This window comes from Haemaphysalis longicornis, unplaced genomic scaffold (assembly GCF_048455015.1).
Source record: "Haemaphysalis longicornis isolate Haplotype H1 unplaced genomic scaffold, Haemaphysalis longicornis Haplotype H1 scaffold_9, whole genome shotgun sequence".
Lineage (NCBI taxonomy): Eukaryota > Metazoa > Arthropoda > Arachnida > Ixodida > Ixodidae > Haemaphysalis > Haemaphysalis longicornis.
Genome location: NW_027526460.1, coordinates 86963740 through 86991375, shown reverse-complemented (window position 1 = coordinate 86991375; position 27636 = coordinate 86963740). Strand labels below are relative to the sequence as shown.

The following is a 27636-nucleotide window of genomic DNA, read 5'->3' as shown; positions in this document are numbered from 1 at the left end:
ACGGGGTTGCTATTATAGTTGCTACTATAGCGGCGAATTCTGTAATATAAACAAGGGGAGCATACATGCTTGAGTGCAATCAATGAAGACACAAAAAAAAAATAAAAAAATTCGAATAAAACAAAGTTGATCAAAAACACAGGAAAAACACGTCAACATGTATAGGCAGGTTTTTGTATGCAATGCACCGCAGGTACAATGCAGAATGAAGCTAAGTGCAAGTTAGGTTAACGCGATGGCCAGTTAAACAAAATAAACCCCGAAAATTACAATCAAAGCCGCAAAACCACACTTTCGATGAAACGGACGTAGGTGGTTCGATAATACGGTATTCGATGAAATAGCGTTCGATAAAACGGGCATTTTTATCGCACTGAAATCTCTTCTACGTGACTCAAAAATTTGAAATCATTTTCCAATTTCTTCCGCGTACCGGCAAGCTGCTGTCACCTGCGCGCGATGGGAGAGATGGACATGCAGCCGCCATTTTTTCCCGCGCAGCTCTTGACGTTTTTCTTTTGAACGAGAAAGTACCAACGGTCGACAAGGCATGACTAGGCCTCGAGTTGGCACGTTCTCCTCAACCCCCCACCCCCCTCCCACTGCCATCCCATTGCCGACGACAAATCTAGCCCGTAAAAAACGCATAAACACTGTCGTTCCCATCCAAGCAAAAAGAGCTAAGAAATTCCTCTCAGTCACAAAGGAGTCACCCTACGCGACCAGAAGATAAGGCCTCCCTCATTTCCGGTCCGAGATCCCCGGCTTTGTCCCACAACTGGCGTGACTATCCTTCCCCAGATACAGCTTAAAATTCCTGGACATGCTGAAAGCTGCCAGCAGACCCCACTTGGCCTGCGGGTCAAGTCTCTCCCCTTCCCTCTTGCTTCTCCTTTCCACGGGCACCTTCGTATCCTACAGCAGCGAAGGCGACTGCAGCAAAGCTAGAGTTGAAGAGGGAGGGAAAGGTGAAATGCATGGTACGCCTATGGTACGTCTGGTCACGTGGTACGCCTCCAAAGTCACGCGACACTTGACCCTATAAAAGGTCGGCGCCAGCCTCGGAGCGCGCACATTTGAAGGCTGCTCTCCAACCCACAGTCTTCAAGCTGTCACCATGAAGGTCATCTTCACCATCCTGCTCTTCGCCGCGGCGCTGCACCTGGCGCAGTCTCTGTTCTTCGGCAGCCTCTTGATGGCCCTTCCCTTCGGCCCAATCGTCGCTACCAGCGGCATCATCGGATTCAAGGTCGCCATGGGCGCGGCTATCCTGTCCTTCATCAGCAAGGGCATTACGGGAAACTTCGGCGTCGACTTCCGCGCTGGCACGGGAATCGCGGCCCCTAATCTGCGCGACAAGTACGTCCCACTGACCGCCCGCAGCGGACTTCTGGAGCCCCCCACGACAGTCACGACCACGGATGAACCGGTGGAACCGACGGTTCGGATGCCCGTCTCTGCACTCCAGACCATTCTCAGGTAAAAGGAGCAATGGCATGCTGCATATACATGTAATTTTCAACGTTTCCTTCTTTTTCGTGCGCTGGAGTTGTAGCTTGTCCAGCGGGGCGCGATTGGATTTCTGTGGCGAGTTCGTTCTAATACGCTGACCTTTGAGCTGCCTTGAGACTGTATACGCGTACATGTCGTTAGACGCCACTGACAGTTTTGCTATTTCAGCGCGCTTCAGTGCAGGGCTCGAAAACGCAGGATGCAGTCGTTCATTTGCCCGTCAGTGTATGCCGGTTATCCGCCGTCCGCAATTAAGCTTTCGTAACGTTTCTGCCAGTGAGCGTTGTGTGATTCCAGATCGCGGGCGTCGACTGTAGTGTCAGTAGAGAGTTTTAGCAGTAAGTCCGTTGCGTTCGTGACGTTACAACCGGGTTTACCGCGACCGGTCTGCGCCTGCGCGCGCGGAAGGGCAAGGAGGCGCGCACATGGCGAAGGCAGGCCCGTGGAACTAATCCCCCGACCGTGACGAATGCCCAAGTGCCCAGACGGTTCCCGGTAAACACGCTAGCTACGCATGCGACGGATCGGCCGGACTGCTAAAACTCGTATACTCTGTTAAAACTATGTTAAAACTCTGTTAAACTATGGTAATACTCTGTTAAAACTGGTAAAACTATTATAACCACGGCCGGGCTTCAGCGGCGGCCGGCGCTCGTTGATACAGCACGCGCCGCCCCTCTAGCCCGGCCGTGTTGTAACGTAGGGTGAACATTACAATAAACAATTTAATTGACTCCTTGGACGAGTCGCTTGGGCCATCTTTTGTGGCTTTTTCAAGAAGGGTAGCACGTGAAGTCTTGGAGGCTATTGCGGAATCCTAGTTTCTGCTTTCTCGGCGCGGTTCGCAAGAGGCATGCAACTGTCAGGACAGGTTAGCGAAAGCAATTTATGGTGAAAAGTTACGTAACGTTACGTAACACTAAATTGGCCTGCCTTGCTTAGTTGGAAAGAACGTAACTCGAGAACTGGTTACGTAGCCGGCATGCCACACGTAGCTTTGCGGGTAAGCTTCCCTTTTTCTGTTTTGCCCTTCTCCGGGTGCAAAAGTTCGGCAACGGTCTAGGACCTCTCCGCTGTCTTACACCTGCGGTTATTCCGTACCCACAGGTTTTCACCTGACATTTTCTCCTCCCACGCATGCGCAGTCCCGAGACAACCCCGCACCACCAGACGGACGTTCTGTTCCTCTTGCTGAAGGAGGTCGACGACAACGGGTGCGTTTCCCGCTTGGTCTGCGAGAGCGCCGCCGACGCGCTGCGCTTCGGCAAGCTCGGCAACGCCACCATGCACTTCTTCGACGGCAACACCGGTGTCAAGACCGGCCCGGGCTCGGTGTTCCTGGCGGCGGCCCAGGCGGGACGCACCCAGGGCGTCCAGGGCTGCGCCACGCTCTTCCCCAAGTGCACCGCCGACCTTCCACACATCCTGTCCCTGGCGGGGCTCATGTGAATAGCCTTCCACCCACGTTCCTTGTACATAGCCGGGTTCCTATGACTAAAGGGCACTGCCCTGTAAATAAACTACGAAAGTTGTGCATTATTGTTGGCGTTTTGTTATTCCTTTTTTTTAGCGCAAAGCTTTCCGCTGTATCAATGTCGTTCCAGGTTTATTGGTTACGCTCCTCCAAACGAGAAACTAGGAAGTAATACGGCTTAAAACTATTTTCGCCCCTGCAGGCGACCTCTCCCTTCGTCGTCGGCCGTGTTTCTTGGGTAACTTTCGGGGCATGGCGCTGCGGACGCCTGTTCGTTGCTTTCCAAGCCCTTGAATCTCTTACCGGCTCACTTGTTTTTTTTTTTTTTTTCTGTGTGGTCGTTAAAATAGCTGGTTTGTACTAACAGTAATATGGCTCATAGCCATCTCTACTTTGATGGCTGTTACCAATGGTGTCGCTTGCACCACATCACACATTTGCACGCAGGGAGGAGGAGGCGGAACATCGTGAGTTGCAGATGGCGTACGTGTTCCTAGATGAGAGCGACGACTGCATGCTCCGCCTGGTATGCGAGAGCGGCCCAGCTGGCCGCAATGCCAAAGTCGTCCCCGGCAAACAACTTATCGTCCTCACCGCTAACGCGGCCAGCCTGACCCGCGCGAAGCGCAAGTATGCCGCCAGGGTTGGCCGCGTGCGGGGACCCAGCCAATGTACCACGGTGTTCCCCAAGTGTTCGATTAACGTGCCGGCTTTCCTTGCCGCCTCCGGCTTACTGTGAACTGAAATTGTGGGACACCTAGGCGATGTGCCATGGTGCGCTGCCGACGTGCTGCGCCTCCTTCCCACCTCGAGTTGGCTCTGAATTAAAGGCGAAGAAACCTTTTTTTGTATAGCGAAGTACCTGTGCTGAATAAACTATGTGAATTGCACGCATTGGGCCCGTTCTTCTTCGTGCTGTTGGTTGTCGAGACCCTCCAATCACGCACTGCTTCTCCTCCTCCGCCTATCCTCAAGACGAGCTTCTAAGCAACTCTATTCATGGTGCTACCACGTTGGAGATCTGATGCTCAATCGCATAGTAAGTGGGGACTGAGCCCACTGTCCACAAGCCCACCTGTCACTCGAGAACTCGTCATAGGTCAACGCTCGCACCGGCCTTTTGGGACCTTTTTACCAATACCGTCTTCACAAGAGCGGCCGCCACGGCGAACTGAAAGTGGCTGTAAGGAACGCCGGGCTTTCGGAGACCTCGTGCACAAAATATCCTGGTCCAGCAGTTCCTCCCGCACCCACCCGTGCCTTTCACACGAATGTCACGGTAGCAGGTGCACATTCGCGCGACTAATCTGCAGTGGTCGAGGCGCCCCTTTTTCTTTACTTTTTTCATTTTCGTTACTTCCTCACTGGTAGCCATTCGCTCACTGCGTGGTCAGCCTTTGAAAACCTTTTTCGTGTGCACGTACAAACACGCCACGGGCTGTCGAAAAAGAGGAAATAAAAATGTGCAGCGCTAGACACCATAGCCGCTCAACAAACAGCAAGCTAGCGGCGCTTTTGTTATTTTGCCAGAGGCGCCTGCCAAGAATGGCGGTCAGCGCAACGTACACTGGTTTGGAGCGCTCATGATGCAGGAGCGTTGAGATTGGATATGTCGCTGTTTTCAACAATGGTACTCTGGTTACAACTGTATTTGTAGAGGACACACGAGACCTCTGTGGCTACTAAAGCGCTAAGTTTGGCGAGTTGGTTACTGTATACTAAGGAATTCATCGTACTAGCGAACATTAAGACAAGGACACAGCTAAAGAGAAGACGAAACACACGCTAGAAACAAAGCTACCTCTGTGGCTTTGCGCGCATATTTTAACCCTTTAAAGGAGTAGTGACTAGAAATTTCAAAGCTTGGATAACCATGTAAACTGCTTCCTTTTTATCAGGAGATCTCTCTCTCTCTCTCTCTCTCTCTCTCTCTCTCTCTCTCTCTCTCTCTCTCTCTCTCTCTCTCTCTCTCCTCTCTCTCTCTCTCCAAGCACGCTAATCTACTCCTTGCCGCAAACTGCCGACGTCGGGGCTCCCGTGACGTAGCCGACGCGCCGGCTGCGGTTGGCGCGCTGCTACGCCGGGTGTATCACGTCAAGGTTTTGGGAATGACGTCATAATGCCCGGGCGCGCGGGGATGGTGAAGTACCCGGCCGGCCTGGGCGAGCGCGTGCGCTCACTCCCGCGCGCGTCCAGACCGGCAGCCGTGCGACAAGAATGGGGACGTTACATGCTACTTCCTGTCGTAGGAGCCGCTCGGCGTTCGTTTTGTCGAAACCGAAACTGACACGAATAAACGACGCCGTAAATGATTGTTTACGCTGCGATCGACCTTCTAACGTGCCATTCTATGAATAGTGGGCCTATAGGCACCCATAGCAGCGAAAAAAACGTAACACGAAAATTTCGTGTCAGCTCTTTTTTAAAAGTGGCCCAAGTGCCGTCTATATGGGTTGGATGGGGCCAGAAATCAGCGCGTCCTTCACTTATTCGGCATGGAAATTTGCGCACAGAAAATATGTCGAGCGAGAGGCCCTTTTCTCGCTTGAATTTCGTTGCTCTTCGACCTTGTAAACCAAGCCCTGTCTGGAAAAGGACAGGAAGAATGGGCTGCGGTCAAATCGGGTGATCTTTTGTGGCGCTTAGCGCAGCCCTAGTCAACACGCCTCACAACATCCGCTTCCGCTGATCGATTAAGTGAGTTGAATGAACAGAACTGTTAATTTCATGCACAGCCTGTTGCTTGCATCATTTGTACGATTCCCTTTTACTTTTTTGCGTGTCATGTAACCCAAATTTAAATCCTGTTATCATTTCAATGTAATTACGCGATGTCACGGCATATTTCCCTGACTTCCCACGTCAAAAACTTTGATGCACACTCGCTTGCCTACACCTTTGTTATAATGGCGATGTAAAGCAGGCGGAAACATTACTTCAACCTTCCAAAGCAATTGATTGATTGATTGTAGGGTTTAACGCGCCGACGCAACGCAGGCGATGAGGTGCTCCGTAGTGGAGGGCTCCGGTTTAATTTTGACCACCTGGGGATCTTTATCGTGCGCCGAAATCTCGAACACGCGGGCGTTTTTCTTTCCAAAGCAGGCTAGTAATGCGAGTTGTCCGCGTGACGGCTATTCCGGTAACACGAGAATTCCTTGTACAAAATCCCCTATCACAAGTGGGCCTTCTGACCACCTGTGACGAGCCGGGGGGTGGGTTGGAGGGGGGGTGGTGCTCGGTGTGAGAACACCGCCAGAAATTTTCTGAGCGATGCATCCCACTCAGAACATCTTTCGCCTATGCTATTTGCTCACTGAATCGACATACAGTATAATCTCGACGATACGAATCTCGCGGGACCGCAAGAAATATTCGCATCATCCGAAATTCGTACTAACCAACAGACCAAAAAATTGAGCCTTAAGAAAGTTTTCATTTGTGTATTTTATTACTTTCGCGTGAAGAAATCGTTGATGTTCTACTTTTTTTAACCTCCATTTCGCCCAGCAGTCCTTTTTGGAGCGCGTAGAACTTGGCATTCGTTTCCTCACTCTTCGGTGCCCAAGCTCACTAAATGCCGCAACCGTCAAGGCGTGAACCGCATGCCGCGTTTTTGCACCGCGCTTCGTGCTCGTCGGCGTTGCGCGTGCGATTTTTTCACGCCCGCGTCGACGATTCCGCACCCGCTTCTGGCTCCGTGACACGCGGCATTGGAAGAGGCATGACGACTTGCGCCTTTTATAGCGTGAACCAAATTATAGTAACGTTGGCGTGAACCGCATGGGGCATTTTCTGCTCGCGAAAATGCGCCGCCCACGCCACAAGGCGCGCTGACGCTGCCCCGGATCCATCCGCGCGCAGCGGGCGTTGCGGCCGGCGGCAGCAACATGGCGGCGGCTTCGGCCGCGAAGTGGTGTCGGGAGCTCGGGCAACCGCTTCTAAGCGCTCTCTAAAATGCCGCTCAAGGCACGTACGAAGTTTCTTGTGTGCCAAAGGAACTTATAATGTGGGCTAAAACGGTACAATAAATTATCATTCGCGCCGCTTGTGAAAACGTCCATGGAATATCTGCGGGGCGTAAAGACTACACATCTCTGGCTGAGCCAGCCGGCCGTCTCGAGCGCTTCAAAACTGCCGCCAAGAGGCGCGCACCTCCCCATTGGCGCAAGTCGTCAGGCTCCTCCCACTGCCTCGCGCGACGTGCGTTATTTTCTGAACGAGGCAGAAGCTGCCGCGCGCGCGGAATCGTCGACGCGGGCGTCAAAAAATCGCACGCGCGAGTCGCGACGTCGACGCGCACGAATCGCGTGAAAAAACGCGCGATGCGGTTCACGCTTATGGGGAGGCGCGCCCCTCATGGCGGCAGTTTCGAAGCGCTCGACACAGCCGGCTGGCTCCACCGGAGATGTTTAGCCTTACCATTCCGGCAGATATTTCATGGGCGCTTTCACTAGCGGCGCAGATGATGCTTTAGGTGCGGAGTACCTTTTTACCCACAATGTCCGTCCGCATAGCATTTACAATCAGAAAATCACACAGGCACCGGCAGGATTCGAACCTGTGTTTGGTAGATTAGACAGAATTAGTGTCAGCCGTCTTACAAATTGGGCTACGACTATGAGTTAGTACTCGAGAGTCAAACGGCTTACTCCCTCGCCTGTAACGGTGCGGAGTACCTTAGGACCTCCCAATGTCCGTCCGCGTCCATCCGTGCGCACACCACCATCAAGCGAAATTCGATTTGAGCCGCGAGTTGCAGTTTCGTTTAGGGAATAATCAAGGTGCAACTCACGGCTCAAATCGAATGACAGTCGGGGTGCAACTTGGATGTCATTTCGAGACCCCGTACTCCGCACCCTCGCCATCATCCACGGAGTGGAGATGCTGCCATTTTTAATGGCGAATCCCTTTAGGACCTCGCAATGTCCGTGCCGATGTCTGGAGTTGTCCGTGCGCAAGGGGCTTTACGTGATGATGATGATGATGATGATTAGTGGCTTTCCCTTTGAATCGGGGCGTCGGTTGTCAGCAATCGACTTGCCTGTTTTATTACGTTTACATGCCCTACTCCCAGGTTAACCTATAGATTTGCTTCCTCCCTCCCATTTCTCCCTCTTTTCTGTTTTAAACTCCTCGCCCCCACCCCCCTTTTTTCTCCCCTCGCTGTTCTAAATTCTCGTCCGCATGATTACTCAACCTGCGTACCCATCCCTTCCCTGCTTTTCCTCCACCACCACTCCAGTCGCCTCTTCGCCACCTCTATGGCCTTGAAGTTGAGGTTCCCCCTCGCCCCAAATCCCAAAGCCTCCGCCAGCGTCGTTTCCCCCTCACCCCACGGTGGCCGTATCTCTGTGCAGCTCCTGACAATATGTTCTATAGTTTCTCGATCACTGCCGCAGCATGCACACGTTTCATCCTGCTGCCTGTAGCTACCCGTGTATGTCCGGGTTCTCAGGCACCCTGCCCGTGCCTCGAAGAGCAACGCACTGCCTCTCGTATTGCCATAGAATCCCTCCTTCTTAATTTCCCGTTTCTCTGTCCTATAAGTCTCCAGGGTTTTTTTCGCTTCCATTCTCTCTGCCCACTTCGTCGTCTCTGCTGCCTTTACCTGCTTTTTAACTGTTGTGTAAACCCCGCTTTCCCCTACCGACTTTCCATACCGCTTGGTCAGCTGTCTGGTCCTCCGTCTCCACCGCGTGTCCACGCTCCTCAAATACAGGTACTTAAACACCCTCGCGGCCCATCTTTCGTCCTCCATGTCACGAAGTCGCTCCTCAAACTTTATCTTGCTCTGCGCCTCCCTCGCCTCGAAAGACGACCAGCCCATATCCCCTTGTACCGCTTCATTTGTAGTTTTACTGTGGGCCCCTAGGGCCAATCTGCCTACCGCCCTCTGATTTACTTCCAGGCCCGCTTGGGTCTCTGACTTCATGCACAGAACCGAATTAGCGAAAGTTAATCCTGGTACCATGACCCCTTTCCAGACTCCCCTTACCACCTCGTATTTGCTGTATCCCCAGAGGGCTCTATGCTTCATTATAGCCGCGTTCCGTCTTCCTTTCGTCTTAAGGTGAGCCTCATGCGCCTGCGTGTAATCTTCGCTGTTGTTCAGCCATACTCCTAAATATTTATACTCTTTCCCCAATGGTATTTCTACTTGCTGCACTGATACTGTTTTGTGCTCCTCGCCGTCATTAAAGACCATGATCCCCGATTTTTCTCTGCTAAAGGATAGCCCTAGGTGCGTCGCTTCTTCACCGCATATATCCATCAAGCCCTGCATACTTATCCGGTTGTCCGCCATCAACAATATGTCGTCTGCATACATTAGTCCCGGAACCCGTTGTTCCACCACCTGCCCGTTTTTCATGTAGGATAAGTCGAACCCCATCGTGCTGACTTCTAGCTTCCTTTCTAACCCCGTCATGTAGATCATGAACAGCAGCGGAGAGAGAGGACATCCTTGTTTCAGACCCTTGTAGGTGTATACAGGCCTATTGTATGTTACCCCCTCCCACACTATTTGCACTTGGTTCTCCCGGTATAGCTCCCTGAGTAAGCTAATGAATTCTGCCCCAACTCCCTCGTCCTCCAGGATACTCCAAAGCCGCTCCCTGTCTACATTATCATAAGCCGCTTTAATGTCCAGAAAGGCTAACCACAAAGGTCGGTTTTGCATTTTCGCCACCTCTATGCATTGGCTTACCACGAATAAGTTGTCGTCTAGTCTTCTGTCCTTTCGAAACCCATTTTGAAGCTCCCCTAATATCCTATTTTCTTCCACCCACTGCTCTAGTTCGAACTTCACTGCCTGCATTGCTAACCTGTACAGCACTGACGTGACGGTTACTGGCCTATACGAGCTTGGGTTTGTCCTGACTCCTTTGCCCTTGTACACTAAGTTCATCCTGCTCATTTGCCACGTGCGCACAGCATTGTACGCCATCTATTGAGAGCGGCGCACACTGTAGTACCATCTGGGGAGAGCGCCGGTAACTGCAGTGGCAAAGAGCGCGAATTTCGAAGGGTGCAAAACGCAAAAATTAAGCAAGAACCCTATACTATCTAACGATAATTCGCGGAAAAAGACGCCGTGAACGATGCCGAGGGTGCGAATTATTGGGACGCGATTTTCTTTCGTGTGGCGCTTGCCATTTACAGTGCATTTACTGCCCCTCAAAATCATTTAAAACTCGGAGTGCATCAGCACGCACGGACGATGACGCTCATCACACGGGCAATACACAACTTGCGTCCCAGTGCTCCGCACCCTCGGCATCGTTCACGGCGTGGAGATGTGTGATTTTTTTTTTTTAGTACCGTTTTCACCCACATTATAAGCTCCTTTACCGCAGAAGCAGCTCAAGTGCGCCAATGCCGTGCGCGGCACGTTTTCGCAGCGGAAAACGCCCCATGCGGTTCACGCTTAACCATATGTACGCGAAATTACGCGTCGCGCGAGCGTCGGCGTCGTTCGGCGGCACCGCGACGACCCTGCCGGAGAGGGCGAGTAATCGCATGAGAGCGGCGAAGTCACGTGTCAGCCGCTGCGTCGACGTGTGTTCGTGAACCCGTTTGTGTGAATTCTGCCATCCTTTTACAGTTATTTTTGACCTTTTATGAGCAGTTATTTTCGATTGCTTAAACACAGTAATCGGGACCCTAGATTTGCCATAAGAAATACGCTTGCTTTGCTTTATTCATTGCTACGAATGCTTGCTGGCCAACTTTGAAATCCTGCAAAATGTGTTTCAAGTTATCACCGCCAAATCTGAACAAAATAAGGGAGCTTGACAGTCAAAAACGCACTTCGAACCATTTATTTCCTTGCAACTTGGTGTCCTACCTTCATGTTATCTGCGGACTGCTTCCAATAAGCGTAAGAAAAACAAATTTCAGCGCTGCCTTGTTACTGACGTTAGAGTCGAATGTCAGTCGTAGAACGGTCACCTCAAAAAAAAAAGAAAATAACACTGAAGTCTTGCTAAGATACGAACCAGGACCTTCAAAACAGAAGCCAAACTCGCAACCTCTCGACCACGCCAGGAGACATAAAGGACGCCTTCAATTAGGTGTACTGAGCCAGGCTGCCAACCAATATTGTCGGGGGGCATTTTGGCCGTGTTTTAGAAATTCGGGCAGTGATACGCTTGTTTCTTACGCACCGATCTTGGAGGCGGGGCCAATTACGCTAGTACAGTTGAAACTTGATTTTACGAAACCAGATTTTACGAATTTCCCGATTTAACGAACAAATTCGGATTCTCCCGCAGTTGCCCGTAAGCTTAAAGGAGCAGCGACACGAAAATTTTATGTTACACTTTTATTGCTTTTATCGATGCCTATTGGCCTGGCGAACCTGAAACAGCACTTCAAATACTTCAGCGCGTGATAGTTAATTACATTGAACGGCCTGAAAATCGTTTTTTTTTTTTTAATTCCCGCGCTTTCATCCCGAACGGCGCATATGACAGACTCCCTGCCTGACCTCACCGCTTTGTGCGGACGTCACCGGCGCCCGCTTGAGAGGGTGTTGCGCCCGCTCGCCGCTCGTGGGGCCGCGCGCGTGAAGTGACATCACGAATTTTTGACGAGCGCTGTCGCGTCAGTTCTTTTAAATGCAGAGCATTTCTTAGCCTCGCCTGTTCCTGCATCGGACGGTGTCAACAGTTTCGCGTCCGCAGCAGGTGCGCCTCTCCTTCCCTCCTCTCTCTCAACAGCAGCTGGCGCGCGCATGCGTCGTAGTCAGCCCGTTCGCTCCGTCGCGGTCTCGGCGTAACAGGTGCGTGATAGCAGCGCGGTGGGGCGTGGAAGGGCGCGCGCTGCTTGCGCATGCGCGCTCTCCCCCCCGTGCGCGCGCTGCAAATATAGCGGCTAGCGGTCGCTCGTGTTTCAGTCACTGCGTTGCTCCTTCCTTCCTTGGTTGACGCTCGTGCCCACGTTTACTCGTGTCTGCTACTCCAGCATCACGGAAGAAGCGATGGAAGCAACACTGCCTTCAATCAGTACTGAGGCCCCAATGCTCTGCATTTACTTGTGTTCCCCTCGCGGGAAGGCGCGGGAATTTTTCCTCTCCTGGAGTGATGTCACGCACTTCACTGGCCAGCTACGAGAAGTGCGTGCTCCCGCTGTTCACGAAGCGGGCAGACGAAAATCACGAGCCTTTTCACTAGGCAATTAATTTGTCGTTTTCTCGAACGAATTTTGTTGTTGTCTCGATTTTACGAAGATCCCGATTTAACAAACCAATTTGCAAGTCCTGGTGACTTCGTTAAATCGAGGTTCAACTGTACTACAAACGATGTAACCAAAGCTCCCTTATATGGGTCAAGAAAAGCCATCGCACGTCCCCGGTCTACCCTACGCAAGCCACGGTATCCGCGAATGCATGCGCGTGTGCACGTACACTGGAGTCGTGTGTCATGTGAGGTCTTGTACGGATTCGTGTGCGCGCTGTGCCCTCTGACGCGCCGTTCGAGCCGTGGAATCGTCGACGTTGTGATAGTGAACCGAGAACGGGCCGGGGTCGCGAGCGAAGTCACCTCGGCCGAATGGAATGCGCCACCAGCATTTTGGCGTTGATAACGCTTGCTCGTCACGCACCGATATCGCAGACATGCCCCTTCATGCTAATACTGCAAGTTATGTAGCTAGAAATCCCTTATTTAACTCGCGAAATGCTATCGCAAATCCGCGATCTAGCCGATAAGAGCCAAACAAGCCACGAATGAATGAGTGCTCAAGAACAGAAATAGCTTGCGATTTGTATCAAGGCTGCCGATTAGCCCAGGTTGAAAAGAAATTGAGTGTTTTTTGCTTTCTCCCGCTGCGTCGACGCCGATATCTGGTGAGCATAGACATCGGCGTCGCTGGCGCGTCAGCTCGCGTCGCCATGCATTTTTGGCGACGCGTGCTGACGCGCGTCGACGCGGGACGACGTCGGCGCGTGAAAACGCTGCATGTGGTTGGGCCCTGTGCGTCGCCGTCACTTGCTCGCTCGGCATTCGGGCGCCTCGCCGGCTCGTTCGTACCATCCGCCGGTCCGTTCGTAACAGCCGAAATTCTGCCCATTGCAAACAGCGCAGTACCGCCGGTACTTCTCCGAAATTCGTATCATCCGGAAATTCGTATTCCCAGAATTGTATCATCGAGATTTCACGTACTATAATGCAAAAGCAACAATAAAAAGGGTGTGGGTTTATTAAAGCTAAAAATTGTCTAAAATTTTTTTAAGCGAAGGATCTCTTTCTTTTTTTTCTTTTTCTTTTTTACCGGCGGCGTATAACTAAAAATACTTGCAAGCGAGTTTGTCCGTTTTGTTTCCTCTTATTCTGAACAGCCTCATTAGGGCAATACGATAATTAAATGTGTCCACAAGGTTACGGTATGGCTCGAGCAGACCGAAAAGACAGTAAGTCTCTCCTTATTATTTGTCAAAACATAGAATCTGTTTGGTGTAGCTGCAGCACAGAGAAAATTTCCGGCAACTCCTCGGTTCACCATTTGATCGTTTCCCGAGCTTTAGCGATTCTCTCTCACAACCAGCACTTTTCAAATCACTTCTGGACAGTGACGTACTATCACTCAGCGGGCAGGACTAGAAAACTATTCAGTGGCACTATTTGTCCCCATTAAAAACCACATTCGGCGTTAAAAAATTCCGCAGTGCTTCCGTGAAATTTCTTTTAGAATGTTCACGGACCGGACTTGTATCCACTTATCGGGATTCTTTTCTGCTTTAAACTTTCTTTTAATCCTGGGCAAGTACAGTTTTTGTCAAAATTTTCTATAGGGTGTATTCACAGGGCCTTGGACTACCTGCGCGGCGGCGCTACCTGCGCGACGGCGGCGACGCCATATATTTGAGGTTGCACTCCGCCGCGCGGGCAGCGCGTTTCCCGACGCGAAACGTTGTTTGCGGCGTGGTGCTGGCAAGAACGTTCGTGTGGATGGTGTTTTTCTCTGCGTGATTCGTGTGTTGGAGAATGCCTGGTCGTAACGAGTAGCCAGCATTGTTTTCGCTGTGAAATTCCGGGTTCGCTGTTCCCGGCCGTCTACAACCGCAGACCCGAAGCAGGCCGAACGACGAAAGCAAGCGCGCAGTTTTTTGTTGTTGTTGTTTCGAAGCGAGGGCCAGGGCAGTGCTTGAAGTCGGTATGATTTCGCGCGACGAATGCAACTGTCCGATGGTTTGACAGGCGCGGCCAGCGGCGTGCATAACCCGGTCCGTTTTGGCGATTTCGCGCTATCTCGGTGTCATGCCCGTGCGCCGATTTCATTATTTCCTCCGTCGCTTGAAGCGACCGTGGCGCGAGTTGAGAGAATTTCTTCACCCGAGGCTGTGAGAATATTTGATGTGGTGGTGGCGTGTGAGAGAGGAGCTGGTTTTACCGTGCCACCCAGGCATGTTGCGCGCTTCTTGAGGAGTATGAGAGACCGTGGGGTTCTCTGGCGACAGTGTTCTGTGCGTTGAACGCACGAAGGTCGTCCGTTTGAGCTCCTAATGAAGCGGAACAATTACGCACAGGGTCTGGGTGGAAACCATCGCGAGGTAAGTACGTGATAAAATTAGGTATGGTGGCGACAACAAAGACCCCACCGATGATTTTCAAGTCTTTTCCTTTCGGTAAAGACGAAGCGGAAATTATAAGCAGAACAAGATTATGGAACACGTAGGCTTTGGCTACTTCGAAAGCAGCGCAGAGACAAGTGACAAAGGCTGCTCTGTTTGTGCCTGCATACGTTAACGTTTTAGTCTCTGCGCTGTTTTTGAAGTAGTCAAACGGTGTACCCAGAGTCAATCTTTAGTGTCTGTTCAAGTAACACGCTTGGTCATTAGAGAACAGTCGAAGGCGACGAAGAAGAATTGGATCTACCAGTGCGGCGAACTGGGCAAGTTGGTGAATGTTCATGGTGAAAAACAGCGCATCCAAGACGAAGACAGAGAAGCGCCGTGTTTGTGTTTTCCCTTCTCTGCCTTCGTCTTGGATGCGCTGTTTTCACCATGAATAATCGGATCAACTTGGATGCCCGCAATTACCTGGGAAGTGATCTTGCATGTACGCCTGCGTTCACCTCAACACTCGAAGTAGCCCGTGTTGAGGCTGGGAGGCCAGTATGGTTCGTCTCATCCATAATGTACGCCGGCTACCTTAATTTGGGAACATTTTAAGCGTGCGAATGTTTCAAACATGTGAAGAGGTGCGAGGTGAAAGCTCCGACGCCCATCGTCCGGGGGCCCACCTGGATGAAACGGGTTCCAACAGATTCGATAACTTCTTTGGGAATTCGTCGAATGAAGACAGACAGCCTTCAAGCACTGCCCTAACCGTCGCTTCGAAACCGCGAAAGGAAAAAAAATACACGGCGCACTTTTTTTATTTTGTCGTGCGGCCTGCTTCGGGTCTGTGGTTGTAGGAGACCAGCGCAGTCCGGATTTTCGAAGCGAGAACAATGGTAGATACTCGTTAGGACGAGGCATTCGCAAACCCACGAATCACGCAGAAAAACCACCGTCCACACGAACGTTCTTGCCAGCAGCACGCTGCAAACCACGTTTCGCGTCGGGAAACGCGCTGCCCGCGCGGCGGAGTGCAACCTCAAATATGGCGTCGTCGCCGCCGCGCAGGTAGCGCCGCTGCGCGGCCCAAAGCCCTGTAAAGACACCCTATAGGCCAAGCCGGAAATAAGCAAGCCGCAAAAATTCAATGTACAAGCTTGCGTCTCGAGCGAGGCTGAAACTTTTTATGCCGGAAAGGTAGAGAAAACACCTTTCTTTCATAAAATACTTTTGTCACATCGAAAGTTAAAGCCTATTCTTTGAATTCTGTGTGATCATTTTGGCGAAGTATGTATACATTAAGCACGCAAGGTTTTAATTTTTTTTACTTCGCTGTCTGAAGTGCTTTGAACTTTAACTAAAGTTTTAAAATAACTTTTTTGAGGAACTTGCTGTTTCTTTGTAGGGTTTAACGCGCCGACGCAACGCTGGCGATGAGGCGCGCCGCAGTGGAGGGCTCCGGGCCTCCGGCTTAATTTTGATCACCTAGGGTTCTTTAACGTGCACCGAAATCGCGTACGCACGCCCGTTCTTGCCTTTCGCCTCCACCAGAAAAGCGGCCGCCGCGGCCGGGAGTCGAACCCGCGACCTCGTACTTTTTCATGTCTCTCCTCAAATCCACGCAATAATCTCTCGCCTTTTACTTTTAGAACAACTTGTTGGGCGAGTTGGTGCATCTCCGTCAATAAACACAGGCTTTGTGCGAAAAAGACAACACATACAGGACGGACGGGACAAGCGAAATCAGTTTTGTTTCCGTGTGCCGGCGAGTTCCTGCCACTGGTGGCGCGGGGAGGGAGGGGTGTGGGGAGGAAGACACCAAGTTGACATTTTTCCTTGAACTCTTTAGGTTTTTTTTTTTTTTTCGGCGAATATAGGAGCGTTTGACAAGGCAAAGATAGGCTAGGCTGGACGGCCTCAAACTGGCGCGCTCCGCCCCAACCCCCCTCTCCTCTTTTTGCCCCACAAACCCAATCCGTAGAAACACATCTGCTTCCCACCCTAACACAATGAGCAGAGAATTCGGTGTCGGCCGCCCAGCAAACAGAAGATTGAGTCCACAGGCGTTCCTGTTCCGAGATCCCCTGCGTCGTCGCACAACAGGCGTGACCCCCCATTTCCAGTTCCACATTCCTCGACGAGCTGACAACTACCAGGAAAAGCACCACGTGGTCATTGCTAAGGTCAGGTCTGTACCCTTCTCCTTCATCTTTCATTCTCATCGACACCTTTGAATCCCAAATCAACGACCCCGACTGCAGCACAGTTAGGGTTGAAAGGGGGAGAGAGTAGTCGTCCAGTGACTCGTCAGATGCGGCAGTCACGCGGTACAGCTGAACAAAAGGTGGGCCCGGAAGGGGAAGGACGTCGCCTTGAAGGTCACGTGGCACTGAATGCTATAAAAGGTCGGCGCCAAGCGCCGAGGGCGCGCGTCAGGAGACTTAAGTTCCGTTCCACCTGCCGACTTCGAGTCACCACCATGCGGGTTACCGTCGTCATCATCGTCTGCGTCGCGACGCTGCAGTTGGCGCAGTCCCAGTTCCTCGAGTGCCTCCTGCTGTCTCTTCCATTCGGCCCCATCGTTGCAACGAACGGAATCGCCGGGTTCAAGGCCGCTCTGGGCACTTTCGTCGTATCCTTCCTCAGCAAGCACGTCGTGGTGAGCTACGACGACGAGAAGGGAATCGTAGCTCCTCCTTTACACGAGGAACAAGCAGCACTGAGCGGCGGCAGCGGTTTTCGGGAGCCTAACACTGCAGTCCCGACTACGGAAGAGCTGGCCGCAGAGAGAGTTCGAGACGTTCTTAGGTAAGAGAAGCAACGGCTGTGATCACTGCTGCAAACCACTGTCGTCGTTTCCGTGGCTGATTTTTTTGTGTCGTCATTTTTCTGTGCCTGTGCGATTGCATTTCTGTACCCTAGCTGAATTTTAATATGTTCAGCTTTAAATTACACGCCGAGTTGGCTGTACTTTCTGCCTGACACCAGCGAGGCCACCTGCCGGGCCTGCTATTTGTGCGAGGTTGAGTGTTGGGCCGGACAACGCAGCACAAGTCGTGGGTTGTACGTCATGGACCTGATAATTTTGGCTGTTAGGTTTGTGCTACCTTGCACGTTACATTGTCGCGTCTCTTAGCAGTTCTTTGGGCCATTCTACCACATCGCCTGTACATCGTGGACCTTGTATATTTTACTGTTAGGTGTGTGCTACTTTGCACGTGACGCGTTTGTCGCATCTCTTAGCAGTTCTTGGGCCACACATCTGTATGGACGATGGGACCATTCAATAACATAGCCGTAATCTTTTCGGCGCCTCGTATAGGAGTTCGCGCGAACATTTTTGTTGCTCCCTTGGGCTTTTTAAAGGTAAGTAGCATGGAGGCAATTGCGGAAACCCCATTCCCACTTTCACAGCGCGGCGTAAACTTTCGTGGTCGCTAAGAAGAGGTTAGCGCAAGGCGTTTATCTGTGTGTGCATTTTGTTTACACCGTGATGCTACCCTTCGCTAATCGGCCTTCCGGGTTGAACGGGCATGCGGCACATAGCTTCACGGGTAAAGTTTCCGCGGAATCGGTCCCCTTTCCGCGAATTTGGTCCGAAATGGAGCGAGCGGGGAACAAAACTTATTGTGGTTTTACCGTACCAAGGACTTTTCACCCCCTTGCAAACCTGACGTAATTTTTTCTCCCCCCGCGCATGCGCAGTTCTGTTGCAGCACCGCAGCACAAGACGGACGTCCTGTTCCTCTTCCTGAAGCAGACCGTCGACAGCGACTGCGTGTCCCGTCTGGTCTGCGAAAGCTCCGCCGACCCACTGCACTTCGGCAGGGTCGGCAACGCGACGATGCACTTCTTCGACGGCGAAACAGCCGTCAAGACACGGCCGGCCTCGGTGTTCGTGGCAGCCGCCCAGGCAGGACGCACCCGGGGCCTCCAGAGCTGCTTCGCGCTGTTCCCCAAGTGCACCGCTGACCTCCCATACATCCTGTCCATCGTGAGGCTCATGTGAGTTACCTTCTATTCACGCTTTTAGCGCGCAGCCCTTTGGTGGCCGTCTCTGGGCTGAGCCTGTTGTCGGCGTAACCGAGGGAACGATGGCCTGGACCGAAAAGTGAAAGAAAAAGCGAACGACGAACGAAAGCAAAGGAGGAGAGCTTGGGAGGGCGGTTCGCCGTGGCAGCGCGAGCCAGCGCTCTCCGACAGTATGCGGTGGGGGAGGGGAGGGGGCAGTATGCTGTGCCCGCACGAGGCGCTCGACTACGCGACGCTGGGTGGCTGGGGCGAAAACGTGAGGGGGGCGTGCGCGTGACTATGTCGGTCCCTTCCTGAGACTCACTTCGCACCGCCGGCGCAGAGGCTCACCATAGCTGCCGTCGAGAGAACAGCGCACTGTTGCTGCGCCCAAATATCGCATTAGGGAGTATCATAATCGCCCGTTCCTTTTTTCGCATAGTGGTGTATCTTAGGCTAACAGGCGCTGGCTTGTATACAATATACACAAGTTGTTAGCTCGGTTTGTTACGTTTCGGTATGACTATTGGACGGGCTATCTTCAACTCCTAGAATAGGTTTTTGTTTGGCGTCTGGACGTTTTTCGAAGCAAAATCTTCCTAGTACGAGTGACTAAGGTTGCTTTTTTACCATGTGTACAGCGTTTTTAGCAAATCGTCCACCGCACTGCGGACGCCCAGTCGTTGAGTTCCCAAGCCGTGCGCATTGGTTATTTTTTTGGTTTGTTTATATCGCGAAGCGTTACTGCGTTCGACTCTATGTTTCTGGTTTTGACGAGACACCACCGAGGATATGTAGCTCGTACCATTCCTGACGGCCTCTTCAGTGCGGTTATACCATTAAGTAGCACTCAATTAGACTGTCTATTTATCGTTTGATAAGATACCAGCAATGATATTCAGCTCGTACTACTACTGAATACCTGCTAAGCTCGGGTTATGACGTAGCATAAACGGTTTTTCATTTGACAAGATACTACTACCCCTGTGTATAGCTGGTGCCATAACCAATCGTAGCGTACTTTTTCCCGCGAATCTGCGCAGGGGCAAGAAAGGAAGGCACCGCGGATTGGAGCTGGCGTTCGTGTCCCTGAAGGAGAACGAAGACTGCGTGCCCCGCCTGGCGTGTGAGAGAGCTGCTGACGCGCTGCGCATGGGCAGAGCCGTCCCCGGGAAGGTCTTCCACTTCGCCAGCGGCGACAGTGCCCGCCAGTTCCGAGCGGAGTACAAGAAGGCCGCCAATGTTGGCCGCTTCTGGGGACTCAAGAGATGTGCTGTCGTGTATCCCAAGTGCAGCGCAGACCTGCCCCGCGTCCTGTCCATCGCGCGTTTGGTGTGAAGTGAGTGGCGGTGCGAATTGCCATTATACCTGCCTTGATCTGTAAATAAACCACGTTTATTCTGAGCTTTGGTGCTGTTTCTCTCTTTTGTAGCGTGAGCTATACACTGGCCGAGGTTGAGCAGTTTCGCGTGGCTCCTGGAGAGCCGTGCTGCGCATGCGCGAGGAGCAGTGACTCAGCTGGCGTGCCGGAGCTGCCGCGATTGGATTGGAAATGGTTTTAGCAGCAGTAAGCTTGATAATCACTTAACCCTAGACAACCAGGATACCTAAGAATAACCAGCTGAACCTTAGCTCACGCTACGTTTATTCTGGCGTAGCCGAGCTAAGCCACTGTCAGATTTTTTTGCGCTTGGTTGTACGAGCCCGTGGTTTCTGATGTAACCTTAGAGGAAGCAGTCAGTCGACCTCCCGTGAAGCAGCTGGTGATGAGGGGGCCATATGTTTTATTGACTGCTTTTAACGTCTACGCTTAAGCTAAACCTGCGATGGGTGAAAGACGTCATAAGCCATCGTCCATCGGTTATTTATATTCTGACAAAAATTGCTGGACGCCGAGAACTTATGGCGGCCTCGATGAACGCACCGTGGTTGCCCTGAAACCGGCGCGGTGCACCGGGCCCCGCGACGGTGCGCACCGGCACGGAGCGTTGATCGAGGACAAACGGAGCGGTTCTACCCAAGCGCCATCTCTTAAGCCATGAAAACAACTCATAAATAAGTTTACAACCAACAATAAAGCAGCGTAATGGGACACAGCGCAACTGCAAAGGGATATTTATTGAAAGCATATGTACGCAAAACCCGAATCCGTCACACATGCACGACAACGTACCTCCACCGTCTCCACTAAACAGCTACATAAAAGCTTCTCATTTTATCTATGAACGGCGTAATTCGAGTGTGCTATGCTCCGCCCTTTCGCTGAAGCAAAACATGCAGGTCTTCATGGTGTAGACACTTCTGTAACTACGCGTAATTCAGTCGAATGAAACGAATGCAAAGCTCCAACTGGCTGGCCATGCATACAGCCTTCTTTCGCGTCCTCATTTACAATCGCTGGCCGTTATTAGCGGCCATTCTGAGGCCGCCGCAGCGTTTTCCGATGAATCCGAAAACAACTCAACCTTGTCAGCAGTAATGTACAGCCCGTTCCACCTTCACACGAGTAAAGTGCGTCGATTCGCCGTCGCTGCAGCGGACAGCAAAGGAAGCCGCTTCACCGCGTCTTTCGCGATGCATCTCGGGATTGCACCCCGGCGCTCCTTCGATTCTCTCGGTGCGCGGTAGGGCAAATGAAAATTGCCCCGCGGTGGTGCGCCCTGGTTTGTCGAGGACAAATGGTGCGCACTGGTGCGGTTTGTCGAGTATGAAAAGGCACGCCGGTGTGCACTGGTGCGGTTTATCGGAGATGCTATTACATTAAACGAAGTCTATCTGTCGGCTGCCCACACAGCGAGTCTAGACAGCAATTTGATGTATAGGTTTCTTGTTGCTGACAATCTTGTCTCGGCAATGAACCCTCGCGTAGAAATTGTTTTGCTTAATAATGTGTTTCAAGGCACCCACAAGAAGAAAAGAAAAATTAAAGCCAGTTCCACACTTCTGAAATCTGCTGAAACTCCGCTGTTTCGTCGCCCGTGAACGGCAACAACCGTGGGCGTTCACGGGCGAGCGAGCGCTGACGTTCTAGCCCTTCTGTGCCCGCTGCTTCCGTAGAACGTATGTGCGAGCGGTCACCGGCGAGCACACTGGGACCTTCCAACCAATCGGCGCCCATGGCCGCGCTATCTCTTACATTAAAGTGTACTAGGATATGATGGAGGCGAAAAGCAAAGACGCCCGTGTGTTCGAGATATCGGCGCGCGTTACAGATATTCAGGGGTCAAAATCAATCCGGAGCCCTCCACTAAAGCACGCCTCATCGCTTGTGTAGTTTCGGCGCGTTAAACCCAATAATCAATCAATCAATTACTAATAAAAATGTTATAATATTCAACGTTAACGCTTGCATAACTAGTTGCACAACTTCACTTTTATCAAACTCACATTTTCAATTTTTATTGCTTTTAAACCCGACACAGCACTTCATGTACTTCAGCACGCGATAATTAATTACATTGAATGGTGTGAAAATCGATCGTTTCCCGCGCTTCAGCCCTAACGGCGCATATGACAGAATCCCGGCATGACCTCAGTCCCCTCACCGCGTTGTTGGGACGTCAAAACACTGCGGAGGCCGGTGGGGGCGTTGTTTTGACCGCGCCGCCGCCGGAGCTGAACAGCTGAGCTGCCTGCAGGTTCGATGACGCTTTCAATATCCTGATGGTAACTTGTATTGACATTCCGGGCTATATTATCGCTTCCTTTCCCATCTGTGGAACTTTCTTTTTGCCAGCAGTGCCTTTCTGAGCAGCGGCTATGCCTGTAGCTCTGGCTACGCGCACCCGTTTGTGAATGCGCCGGCGCCAAGTCGCCGCTCGCGGGGCAGCGCGTGTGAAGTGACGTCACGAGTTTTTGACGAGCGCTGTTCGCGTCACTTCTTTTGGCTACCACGGGATGATGTCACGCGGATGGCCATTTGCTGAGTACCGCTGCGCGTGCTGTTCCGTCGGCGCGATAAATGAGATCCAATTAAAGTATGTTCTTCGCGGCGCAGGCTGCTCATATTTCAGCCAGGGCATTCTGTTGAGTAAAGGAAGTGAATTGTGCAATACTAATACTAACGCCGAAAATTGGTGTCAGTACCCCTTTAATAATACCGCCGGTTTTTAGTGGAAACCTCAAAACTAACCCTCCTCCAATGCGTCACAAGCTTGGTAGCGTTCGCGGTGATTGTATACACTGCCATGCTCTGAACCGGTGGCGTATGCAGGATTTCATTTGTGGTGAAGGGGTCGGACCTGTGAACAGGGAGTGAGAAAACGTGAAAGAAGCGAAAATGAGACAAGGAAAAACAATAGCGTAAACAAGAAACCAATGCAAAATTAAAAGCAAGAACTTCTGGATGTCATGAGTGTAGTCCCCTAAACATCATGAATACGCAGCTTCGTTTTTTGTTTGTGATATTGTAAAATAGCTGATCCTCGTGCCCACATCCAAGACTTGTTAGGTTGCTCGGTAATATGCGATACAAGTATAATTTTCGGCCGTGGCTATTTACTGATTTTAGGGGTTGGTGGCCACCTAATACCCTCTCCCCTCAGCCCCAAAATTAGGCCCCCTCGGCGCTACACCCTTCCTCTCCTCCCTAAGCCAGTGCTCTGAAAACGCCATTGGAATATCTCAAAAAATACTTAATTTGAGGCACATACGATATATAAATGTATCCTTCAGTTCACGGTATTGTTCCGGCAGACAGAAAAATGGTACTGATGAAATGACAACTGTGAATATATGAAATAATTTTGTTGTAGCCAAAAAGAAATCTCCGGAAACTCTATTCCGGCCTCAAGGAGCACCATTTGATCCTTTCTATTGCTTGAGCAATTCTTCGCGACCAGCACTTTTCCGGACCACTTCTGATGAGTGACTTCCTTGAACTGAGAATTTGATTTGAATTTATCGCTTAGTGAGCAGGACGTTGCAATTTGCAGACAGCTATTAAACCTCTTATTATCATGTAATCTGAGTCAAGAAGTAGCAAGAAAATTGCTATAGACGACGAGTCTCGCTTCTCTTTTTCTGTCACTCCCTTCAATACAATGCGTCGGACACGGTGTGCTACGTACGAGAGAAGGACCTTGAAAAAAGGTGTAAAGGCTCACTCGGCGAATTTCAGTACCGTTTATTGTCCTGAACCCAATGCCCAGAATGCCTAGTCTGAGCATCACGCGTATTTCGTCGTGCAGAGGATAAAGATGTACTAGATTGTTATTTGATTCTTTTAATTCGTTTGAACAACTACCCCTTACTAAAGGTGTAAAGAAATGGTTACATAAAAGCATTCTTAAAATGTGTACCAAGCATTTCGCTCCGCCCGGAACGACAAATACTCTCTCTCTCTCTCTCTCTCTCTCTCTCTCTCTCTCTCTCTCTCTCTCTCTCTCTCTCTCTCTCTCTCTCTCTCTTTGGTTACACCATTCGCGCCGAGTTAACCGGCTTATACCCCTGTCACACGGCATATCTAATGACATTTCTATCAAATGCCATTCGCTCTGAATGTCACTAATTCGGCGCTACAACGAGAATACCGAATTACATTTGAGGCGAAAGACATTTAGCGGCTAACTGAGGTGCCGCACCTCAGTTAGAGGCCAAATGAGTAGCCTCGACAGTAGTGCCGCATCACTAATCAAGCAAATTCAGTAATAAACCAAAGAATACTGTTTCTAAAAACCGTCCGTAAACTTATATTTTCCTCTTCGTGTTGTTGTTCAAATAAAGACAAACGAGTACTAACAAAAAAGAAAAAATTCCGCCATCTCCACGAAGTGAATGATGATGAGAGGGGCGAAGCAAAAATGCTTATCGGTAAAACCGTCAAACATTCGCCCGCACATCATATAAAGATTCGACACGTCAAGCTTTCCACCGCTCCGTTGACAAGCCCGTCGATGACGTCGATGTTCGTGGTGGTTATGTAGGGGTTGTTTTGGACGATGAGAATCTCCATGGGTAAGTTGGCGAATTCGGTGTGTGACATTTTAGCCACCTTGGCCGTCGCCTTCTGCAGAGTGTCTTGTGTCGTGTACCCCCGGTACGTGCCTTGAGCTCGCCGGCGACGAACGACAACCTCTTTTTTTCCCTCTTCTCCTTGTTGGGTAGCAACGAACGCGTTGAACGTTTTGTCCTAATCTTTGGTTGGCCAATATCTAGGGGGATCCTGCCACAATCATCATTAATGTGCCGTGCCGTATACAGCAGCAACGAGGGACGGGGCAGGGCCTGAGCAAGAGGAGCTCCGCCTCTAAAATCTCGTCCCCAGTGCGCGTGCTACCCTAATAGGGATTTTTTGCGGACTTGTCTCGGCTTGTGATGTCTACTAATGTCACGTAAACCGGTGATATCTTATTTTCATTTTTTTAATTCCTTTTGTTTATTTTTAATATTATGTGTGAAAAACATTCTAGATACGCTTGAAATATGATTCTGCGGTTTTGCGAGCTCGCTAATCGTCCCCGCTATCACAATCAAATAACATTTGTTTCGCCGTGTAGATCCGCACGGCGGAACCGAATGTTATTAACAGCTAATGTCATTCAAATTGAATGACATTAGATTTGCCGTGTGAAAGGAGTATTAGGAGTATTAGATGCTTTTTCTAGTAGGGCCCAGTAACAAGACAATTGATGCCTTTTGAATTATAATGGCAAAAACAGTTATGAAACTGTTTCCTTGCAAAATCGCCGCGTTTCATTATACGTAACTCCTCGAAAACTTTGGAACTCTATCTTACTAGGTGACGCAGGGCCTGATGCTACCGCTGGCGTGCACCCCTTGAGGGGGGGGGGGGGGGGAGAGGGGGATGGGGTTGACGAGGCTCCTAACTCTGCGTATCATCAAATAGAGGATATGATCACAATTTTTCTGAAATAATCTACAACCCAAGCCTCCGCGGCTTCGAGATATGCTTTCATCACGACAATCAGCCGTGTTGCAATACCCGTGAACCAAAACAAAACTGAAGAAAGCAATTGCAAAACAACGCGAAGTACACCCACTGCATCCGTCAGTTCTTTTAAATTGACTGACTTCTTGTTCCGGCTTTTGTAAACTTCTTTTGTTGGGGTTTTATTTGCTTTTTTTTTCCTTGCGAAATTCCCCGTCTTTTTCTTTTGAGTCCGCCCTTTGCTTTTAAACGATGTCCTGCGAGCGCCCCTGCCTAATACCGCCTTCATTAGCAGCAAGGCTATTAGGAAACCCGCGGGGCTTGACGACACTTTTAATGGGAAATTTCGTTCACCTCATCTGTAAGACAATCTCTAAATTCCTGGTTTCACCACTGACCTCTCTTTGTCGACTAGCGAGAGTGCGGTGTGTGATGACGATGTTTGCAACGTAGTGTTGCAACCTGATACTTAAAACAAGCTGTGATCCCAATACTATGATATCAATTAATTTCTCGTTTACCATTGCCTACTGCTTCTTCTCGTTTAGCATTGTATCATTCTCGTTTAGCATTGTCTTCTCGTTTAGCATTATTACATCGCCTACCATTGTCCGTGAAGAAGAAAGTGTATGACATCTGCATCTTACCGGTACTCGCCTACGGTGCAGAAGCTTGGAGGCTCACTAAGAGGGTTCAACTTAAATTGAGGCCGACTCAGCGAGCAATGGAACGGAAGATGATAGGTGTAACATTAAGGGACAGGAAGAGAGCGGAGTGGGTCAGGGAGCAAACGAGTGTTAAGGACATATTAGTAGAAATTAAGAAAAAGAAATAGGCATGGGCAGGGAATGTAATGCGAAGGCAAGATAACCGTTGATCATTGAGCGTAACAGAGTGGACCCCTAGAGAAGGCAAGCGTGGCAGAGGGTGGCAGAAGGTTAGATGGGCAGATGAGATCAAGAAGTTTGCGGGGATAAATTGGTCACAGTTGGCACAGGACCGAGATAATTGGAGATCTCTGGGAGAGGCCTTTGCCCTGCAGTGGGCGTAGAGTGGCTGATGATGATGACGATGAATTTCTCGTCAGGTACGTTTTATTTACAAGTGGATATCTCCAACGCCTCGCGAATGAACAACTAGTGGAGCCCCTGGAGTTTTTTTCTTCTTTTTTTTTTCTTTTTGAAGTAGTAAAACTGCGCGTGAAAGACAGAACTAGTACCCAGGAGACAGGGTGGCGCGTCCTGGTCCTATCTTTTACGCGCTGTCTTTCTAGTTAAAAGATGCAGCACCAACTAGGTCAACAGCATGCTGTACTGAACCTGGAGTTTTCGCGCTCGGGCATGAAAAATAGGTGGAACCGTAGCCACGTAAGCTTCGCTGAAAAGAGATTCCGGGGCTTAATATTTTTTTTACAAGCCTATTCAGCCCGAAGAATTGGCTTCCGAACAATGAATTAGAGTAAAATAGTGACTATTACTTCGAAGGGCTCCCTGCATTGTTTGACGTCTGTAAAGCTGGCGTTCACACTGAGGGATTTGCAGTGAAGCCTACTTCAACATACTTCCACAAAAATTGTTCTCTTGCTTGTTTCGCTGCATAACGCATTCACTAAAACTTACTAGCACAGCTTAGCCAGAAGCGATGCTAACGTATTCTAAAAAAAAAAAAGCTGAAGCGCCGGTGTGGGTTTTTTTTTTTTTTTTCCGCCGTCGTGTGTTGTAGGGTTTTAGTTACTGCTGGAATTTCGTCTCCAGTTACTGCTGAAACCTTGCCTTAGTTACTGTTGAAACCTCGCTAACGAAGTTAGTCCTGTCAGAATTGTACGCTATCTACGGTACAAATCCGCACAAAACCCAGAACCCCCCCCTCTTTCACTCTCTGGTTTACGTTCGTGACATCGCTTTTTCCGCCTCCAAATGCATACATTTCGTACCTGCGAATACGACGTTTATTTGTTAATCTTAACTCCGTTCTTTAAACCTGTCGCAGCTTTTTCCATGCTTTAGGTATACAACCACTCCAACCACTGCTTCGGCGATTGATTGAAAAACAGTGAGCTTTGCTAATTTCTTTACAAAGGGTCGGAACCCCGTCAAGCTTTCGAAACAGTTTTCTGTCTCGCCTCCTCCAATACGAAGAAAATAAAAATAAAATGATAGTTACGATGATACCAGTGCCTCCGCGCCT

The 27636-nt window shown here is 50.5% G+C and overlaps 2 protein-coding genes and 1 long non-coding RNA gene across 4 annotated transcripts in view; 2 read left to right on the top strand and 1 right to left on the bottom strand.

Moving 5' to 3' along the window:
* Positions 1 to 27636, bottom strand: part of LOC144152231 (uncharacterized) — a 388069-nt gene that overhangs the window by 268554 nt on the left and 91879 nt on the right. The window contains exon 3 of one of the 2 annotated variants that reach the window (XR_013319111.1): positions 22555 to 22801. The exons of the other annotated variant lie outside the window; for it this stretch is intronic. This is a non-coding gene — a long non-coding RNA (uncharacterized LOC144152231). Of the gene's footprint in view, positions 1 to 22554; positions 22802 to 27636 lie in introns of those variants that run through there. 2 annotated transcript variants of the gene reach the window in all.
* LOC144152389 (uncharacterized) lies at positions 1118 to 3008 on the top strand. Its single transcript, XM_077683656.1, has 2 exons — positions 1118 to 1479; positions 2658 to 3008. Exons 1-2 carry the CDS (start codon positions 1118 to 1120, stop codon positions 2959 to 2961), a joined length of 666 nt encoding a protein of 221 aa, XP_077539782.1. The 3' UTR covers positions 2962 to 3008.
* On the top strand, positions 17029 to 20028 carry LOC144152388 (uncharacterized). Its single transcript, XM_077683655.1, has 3 exons — positions 17029 to 17357; positions 18255 to 18554; positions 19604 to 20028. The coding sequence occupies exons 1-3, from the start codon at positions 17029 to 17031 to the stop codon at positions 19896 to 19898; spliced, it is 924 nt and encodes a 307-aa protein (XP_077539781.1). The 3' UTR covers positions 19899 to 20028.

Bases quoted from the DNA above. Each gene is read 5' to 3' on its own strand.
- LOC144152389 (XM_077683656.1), top strand. From the start codon at position 1,118: ATGAAGGTCATCTTCACCATCCTGCTCTTCGCCGCGGCGCTGCACCTG. The intron at 1,480-2,657 runs GTAAAAGGAGCA...ACGCATGCGCAG, and splicing joins GCACTCCAGACCATTCTCAG to TCCCGAGACAACCCCGCACC.
- LOC144152388 (XM_077683655.1), top strand. From the start codon at position 17,029: ATGCGGGTTACCGTCGTCATCATCGTCTGCGTCGCGACGCTGCAGTTG. The intron at 17,358-18,254 runs GTAAGAGAAGCA...GCGCATGCGCAG, and splicing joins AGAGTTCGAGACGTTCTTAG to TTCTGTTGCAGCACCGCAGC. The intron at 18,555-19,603 runs GTGAGTTACCTT...GAATCTGCGCAG, and splicing joins CTGTCCATCGTGAGGCTCAT to GGGCAAGAAAGGAAGGCACC.